Below are 7,848 nucleotides of genomic sequence, written 5' to 3'. Positions count from 1 at the left end.
ATGGGGTCTCTTATACACAATCACAGCGCACGAAGAGCAACGCAAGAAAAAAAAATCGTGTTTCAACTTGTCACCTTCGTCATTCTCTCCTTGCACCCGTCACCTCATCACACTTAGAGTCGATTCTACCAGTCTAACCTAGTTTTATTTTTCACTCCACTGTACTTACATAAGGTATTCTGTATGATTAATAATAATAATAGGCATCTGTGGTTCTGTATATAATAAACATCTTTTTTACACTACTTATTCTCGAAATATAATTGTTTCTGTTATACAATAAATTTAAATAACTTTGACCAATTATATCTCAAGAACGAAGCGTTCAATAATTTTGGGTTTTCTTTTTTAAACTCAAGACAAATACAAGAATTTCCAGTTAGTATGTTTGTAGTTTTTTTTCTAGAATTAAAGAACTTGTTAAAAACACAGCAATACACAACCTTTCCTATGCTCTCCATGTTAATTATCCGAACTTTGATTGATTTTATCTCGATTTAGAGACGGTCAATCGAATTTTTTTTAATGGTAAATGTATCATTATATTCTTAATAAGTACATGTACACAAATTTAGAATTTTCTTCAGACAACAACCTTAAAGAGTGTGAACGTCTAGATAAAGCAGGAAATGATGTATAATACATATTTAAATAATTGAATATGATCTATTTATTCTATCATTTATCATTGTGAATGAAATAAACAGCTTGCATAAAACACTCGTGTGCTTCATCAGAACTGCATCACTAACGTCATATTCTATTTCTATTTAGATGCTTTTTATTGAAATATATATACATAAAAAGGCGGATAGTGGATCTCCAGAGTTGACACTACTAAAAACCACTTAATCTAAATATTAATTCATTTCGCATTTATCCATCTAACTCAATTTAGTGGGAGTGTGTAAATTTTCAAAGTTTTATAAACCGCATTTATTAAAACTTGACATTTCGGAATAAAAAGAAAAAAGAAAGTGGTGGAAGCCCCAAAAGATATTTCCTTGACGGTAGCTGACTTCGCTTCCCCTATTGATATAAGATACAGTGCATAAGTTTATATTTTCGAGGGAAATATGACTAAAAATGCAAGTAGATGGATATAATATAATATTAATAACGAAATATTCACAAATCATAATAAATAATATAAAAAGTTTTTACATAAAATAGAACCGAAGAAAAAGAAATACTTAATTTTAATTTTCCAATTCCAATCGAGAATATACTTTTGAGCAATTACCACAAACTCGAATATGATTAGCCAACGCCAACCATATCTTTACCTAAAAGTCGATTCATTGGCGTCGACTTCAAAGCGCAATTTTTAGCAGTTTAATTTTTTTCAAAAAAATTTATATTTTTCAGCGAGCTTAGGTCATACGTAAACGAAGTATCAATATGATCGGTTCATAGATGAAAATTCAGTGGAAAAATCAAAGATTATCAAAATTGGACTACTCTGAAAAATTTTGACTTGAGAATCTCTTCCTTTTTCGTCGGTTACAAAACAATATCATTTATCATTATAAATAACTTTGTGAATACTGTTGGAAAATCAACGATATAACGACAGCATTTTCTTTTCAATAATCCAGCTAGGAATACATATTACATTGTTGAATAATATAAAAATAATATGCATCATTTTTATATTTTGTGTAGTAAGGAAAATAAAAATAAAGAAAATCGACTCTATTGATTCTGGTCGAATAAACATCTGCAATAAATTTAATCAGGGAGCAGTATCCAAATTTTGAATGTCTAGTTATAACTTTAGGAGGGACCCGAAATACTGTAGTATATGCTCCTCAAAATAACCTGATGAAGGTAGCAGACTGGGTCATGGTCTTTAAACATCGGTCTCCGAAAACTACTTGATTTTCCAGTCTTTTGAAAACTGTAGCCTGATCCTATTTAAATTTTTTAAGGCATATATTTATTGTCCCTACCCAAAAAAATAAACTTTTCTGATACACCTTTTAATTTAATGTTAATGAGATTTAATCCGTTATTTCTTTCTATTTCTCTCTTATTAATAGTTAATAAATATATAGGTAAGGCTCATTTTTTATGTTTATTAACATTAAAGGAGTTAATTTTATATTTTCTTTATTAAATTTCATATTAGCGATTTTCGGTTTAAAAGTTTGGTAACTTAAACGACAATATTACACACTATAGCTTAAAAAAGATACTTTAGTGATAAATACCAGTTAAATTTTTTATGATTTACCAAATCTGTAAGCTTAAAGCTTAAATACAAAGTTTGTATGCAAATTTAGTTAAAAGCGCTTTTTTTTATGAAAACAAAAACATTCATGACGCAGGAGCTGCGCAAACTAAGCAAATTCCCTATAAATAATAATAATTATCGACGTTATAGAAAAAATTATGAAAAAAACATCAAACAATGTAGAGTTGTGTCAATAGGAAACAAAAAATTTTAATTAATTTTATTAAAAGGAACATTTTCTTACATATTTTAGACATAAAGTCATCATAGAATGGTTAAATTTCACTTACAATATTGATTCTGAAAAAATTTCCACAGCAAGAGGGTCAATTGTGACAGAACCAAGAGTAAATTGCTCTACACTCTATTATGGTCCATATGAATTGCGTTTTTAAGATAAAAATTTTGTTTTTTAATATTATAATCAATATTGAAATGAAACAAAAATTTGAAATCCTAAATTAAAACATTTTTGTTTTGTTAAAAATAAACCACATTTTCAGATCTGTTAACCTTTGGCTTTGTAGTCCTTTTATATTAAAATTTAACCGCTATAAATCGAAGTGTTTTGGCACCTACATTTTTTGGGTTAAATGTTTGTTTTTATGTACCTAACAACCTCTAGTTTTTCGGTATATTTATGAAACATCTTATATATATTGCAGTCTTTTTATTTTTGAGATGAGTCATTTTAATCTACATCGGTAAATTTTCAAAAATAGACTAATTACAAAACTTTGCTTAAAATAAGATAAAAATTGTTAAGTTGAATGAATTTACCTTATTTTGACCTTGGTCTTCAAGCTCATTTAATAATCAACTCGAGTTTCCAACCAATCAGAGATAGAAGAACACTTTAAATTAGAAATGTTTTCCATATAAAAAAGTAACATTTTTATTTGAAAGATTGGAAATTTTTTGGATGGTTCAATTAAAATATCTCTCCTTGCATATCAAAGAGTGATAACTATAGTAGGTAATAAGAAATTGCAAAATTACATTATCGTTACAAAATTAATAGCTCATTTTACTTGAAAAGAAAATTCGCTTAAAATGTTGAAACAGAGAATTAAAACTAGTCAAAATAAAACAACGATAATGAATATAAACAAGAAAAAATAAACAATTGACTGAGTTAATTGCTGAAATAACCCTGATGTGTAGACAGTGTTGATTCCCTGATGTATCTCTGGTGAATATACATTGTTTATTAGGCAATCGTTTGTCTTATACGTCATATAAGTAAAGAAAGATAGCCACTCTTAGATAGCCACAGTCGTGTAAATATAACACGGCTATATAATTACTTATTAGTCCTCATCTAATTGGCGCCCTCACGGGTGCACAGTGATGTTTATGAAAAAAATTTTCGAACAAAAGTTGTTTAATTTCTTATAATGAACATTTTTTATATTTAAACTTTTGTTCTATCTCTAACGGTTCACAAGACCCAATTGAACTATGTTGCTCAACCTCACATTTTTACGTCCTGACCAGTCTATAAAAATTTCAGCTTGATATCTCTTCACTTTTTTGAGTCATCGAGTTAACGAACAGACGGACAACCAGAAATGAACTAATTAGGTGATCCTATACAAAAATTTTGCTCGTAGTATCAATATTTGAAAGCCTTACAAACTTGGGACAAAACTTAGTATACCTTGATATATTTCATATATACATGGTATATATACATAATAAACAAAATATAAACTAGAACTAGATAGCACAATTGAAACAAACAGCATATTTTGAAGTTGAAAGCATTAAATAATATTTCCCAAAAGATTTGCCAACAATTCATAAACCATATACACCTCTATTGTATACAAGTTATCATATGAACTCATTCATTCATTCTTCTGTATCTAGAACTAGTCGTTACTCGACTGCGTCGCTGGCCTATTTTCCTTGATCTTAATTTGGTTTTTCCTTGATCGTCTTTGATTATCTTCATCTCTATTTAATCTTTAAAGGCCTCACCTTCCCCGCAGAGCTCGCTTAATTTTCATTGGATTTAATTTCCATTATATTATTAAGTCTTTTTAGAATAATAATTCGAGTTTTGTTTTATTTAGAAGAATATTAGAAAATAAAATCAATACAGCAGCCAAGCAGCTGCCATTATGTGTTTTATTTAATGGTATAATTTAAACCCTATCAATTATATGATAGGGTTTAATTATCCCGTACGCATGCGACTTATACAAATTCGATTTTTACTTTTAATGTCACGATAAAAGTAAAAATAACAAATGTCACTTATTATCCTACTCAATGTATACCCAATCAAATGGCACGCATCTGATTAGGTAGCATCAGTAAATTAGCAATCTGATACCTATGCATTTAGAGAGTAAAGAATGGAAATCAATAAAAGGGGAGATCAAGTGAATCGAGTGTCACATATAGAAAATACACTCTTCATATCTTTTCCTTTGTGGCTGAAACTTCTAAAAAACCCGATAGTAACCTATCTAAAAAATGCTTTATATATCTTGCAGAACAGGATATTAAATCTACTAACTTGGCTAAATACAATTGGGCTAGTCAACTAAGACAATTTTTAATCACATTGGGTTTTGAAAAATTATGGTTACAACAAAATTGTCACGCACTAGAGAATGATCTTGAGAACGTCATCGCAAGCTATTCAAAAGAACTACTCGATCAGGATCTGAGTCGACCGCTCACTTCCACGTTTAACACTTTGTATAAATGGTTTCCCGCAGATAAAAACAAGGAATACCTCCATAATAATACCGTTCTGGAAGTGACCTGCCTGATAGCACAATTGATACTCATGCATCATTCAAGGATTATAATAATTATAAAAGGAAGAATATATAAGTGGAACGCAGCCAAAGTATGCTCATTATGCAATTTGAAGGAGCATGAATCTTTAGAGCAATTTATGCTTAGATCCTCTGTTCTGTCTCTATTGAGGAGACTATGCCACAAGTTACTATTACGCTTAGGTTCCTATTCCATACGGAGCACTAAAAACAATCTGGCTAAGCTTCTAAACTGCAACAATCACCGTAAGCAATACGCAATATTAAATTTTATCATAGAAACGTTTCAATTCAGAAGTTTTTGCATAAATGAGTAAACATTGCGAATTGTTAAACAATCAGATCCGCCACTAATACCATTCATTTATTTTTGATATTTTGAATAACTATTTTTGTGAGTAATTTTTTAATATTTATAATGTTTGTTTTTGTTTATTATTATTATGATATATTGATATAAACAAATTTTTAATTATGTTTCTATAGAATATTTTAGACACTTGTTTTGTCATTGTGAAAATTAGAATTAAGTACTTAGGATTTATAACATCATTGTACCAATCACTGTAAAGACTATGGTCTAAATACAGAAAATCCTATCCTTTGATATGTTTCATAAATTAATTTTGATTCTTTGTATCTAAAAAGCAGTCTAACGGCTACTATTTTGTACGGCATCTATATATCCTACAGCATTCTTAACACTCGGGATCCAAGGGGATCGATTGGTAATAATAACAATAATATATGTTGGAACAAACAAACAAACAAACGCATTTTACACGTTATATTATTAGTTCACATATAAACTACTAAAACTTGTAGAACTAAAATATTAAAGCATTCACTCTAGTGCAAAATAAATAATTGTCACGTCACTCTTTATGTTATCATATATAATTCATATATTTATACATCCTATCCTTTTAAAACTATTTTAATACTTTTATATCATACTATCAGCTTTTTATCCAAAAGTCAAGTACAAGGATGTTGTACCGCACTACAGGATAAAACTTGTTTATGGTGTGTTAGGAGTTATGTATATGTATTTGATGATCCATCGTGCGTGATATTTTTCTTCTAAAGAGTATATGGTCAAATGGAAGTGAACTTTTTTCAATAGGAATCCATATTTTTAGCAGATTCCTTTTTCTTGATAATAAATATGAAACTTTTGTTTAAAACCTTTTTATTCTAGGCTTCTTTTAGAAATTTGTTGTTTGAGAAAACTAAAAAATTTTAAATATTGTATAATTTTATTATCGATTTTGCGGAATTTATTTTTAAATGCTTACACATTTTGTTTCTTTATAAATGTTCTCTAAAGTTTCAAAAAATTGAGATTTTAAATTATATTGATTTTTTAAATTATCGAAAAAATTTACGAAGTTGTAAAAAACAGAGTTTCACACAAGTAGAAATCAGTTTTCCATTTTATAAAAAATCCTGACCTCGGGAATGTATTTCACCTACCAGATGATGAACCTTTTTTACAAAATAGATCCTTTAGAAAAAAAAATCCTAGCACGTTTAAAATGGAGCACCCTATATAGTAAGCCATTAATTCAAATCTACAATTTTGCGGTTTTTCTCTAAAATTTTCAATTTTTTGGTTATTTTTAATGCGATTGTAGGTAATATCTCAATAGTAGAGACACAGCACTGCACATTAAACAATTAATAAGTTGATAATATACTGGTTGAATTTAAAGAAAAAGTTTTAGTTATAAAAGAGATATGTTATAAGAAATAATAGCGGGATTTTAATCTCATATATAACAAACATGACCCATATTAGTGTGCAATTGACTCTTAGAACTATCAAAATTGACCTCCTGTTGTGGCAATTTTCAACGTGTGCATAATTTCGATTTTTTTCTTGACTTAATAAAAGTATTAGTACTGTCCCAAACACTATAATTATTTATAATAATATTAAATAATTATACAAAATGAATTTGTATAAAAATTTTCTATAACATAATTTTTACTGGCATACGTCTCGGCCCTACGATTTAAGCAAAAGGCAATAAAAAGACTTTAAGTACACGATCTTTTTTTTCGTCGATCTAGCTAGGTTTCACTTTTAAAACGTCGTTTCATCCATGGTTTGAGGAAAAACTGAAACATAAACCGCAAAATATGACTCTTCCTAACATCTATTGGTGTATATCCTAGTTAACGAAATAAAGTACATTACCATGACATTCAAATTGGTATTTGTGTGAAGACGTTTTAAACGGTTCTTATACATATAAATGATAAAATTTGTTTCTTATCGATCAAAGTTCGGTCATCGAGGTACTTTGATTTATGCAACGCTTCCTGAAACTCAGTTTAAGGCTGTTATCTCAGTTTTATTTTAAGCCACAAAATGATTTTAATATATTAGTGTATATGTATATCACAATTTCCCTTATATTCAATAATGTTTCATATCAAAATCTCTTAAATACTTTGGTTTTAATTTTATGGCAGAATAATATTATCGAGTGTAGCTTCGCTCCAGATTTTTTAAATTATCAATATACTTATTATTATTATTGGGCTTTGAAACTCTATCGTCCTGTATCTCGAAGAGTTTGTAAAAGTGAGGCAAAATAGTATTTAAGTAACAAATAGTACAAATATTTCTTCTAATCAGCCTTTTAAATTTAGACTAACTACGTTTATCATTTTCACAGATACTTTCAAGACTTGCCCGAATTGAAGATTTTACATCCAAAACTGTTCAATGTGAATTTGCCAAAATTGAAGATATTGTAAGTATGATTTTATGCCCATTCAGAATTAATGACTCTTTTTTTAAACATA

General features: G+C 28.6%; 1 protein-coding gene across 1 annotated transcript in view; it reads left to right on the top strand.

Annotated features, from left to right (window-relative positions):
• The window catches only part of LOC123292701 (lutropin-choriogonadotropic hormone receptor-like), a 31,615-nt gene continuing 23,767 nt past the window's right edge, over positions 1-7,848 (top strand). Inside the window, exons 1-2 of the mRNA XM_044873415.1 lie at positions 1-5; positions 7,719-7,796. Of these exons, the coding sequence (XP_044729350.1) occupies positions 1-5; positions 7,719-7,796 (83 nt within the window). The remainder of the gene's footprint in view (positions 6-7,718; positions 7,797-7,848) is intronic.

This window comes from Chrysoperla carnea, chromosome 2 (assembly GCF_905475395.1).
Source record: "Chrysoperla carnea chromosome 2, inChrCarn1.1, whole genome shotgun sequence".
In the NCBI taxonomy this organism is placed as follows: domain Eukaryota; kingdom Metazoa; phylum Arthropoda; class Insecta; order Neuroptera; family Chrysopidae; genus Chrysoperla; species Chrysoperla carnea.
The sequence above is the reverse complement of the archived record's forward strand: the minus strand, read 5'-3'. Positions and strand labels throughout refer to the sequence as shown.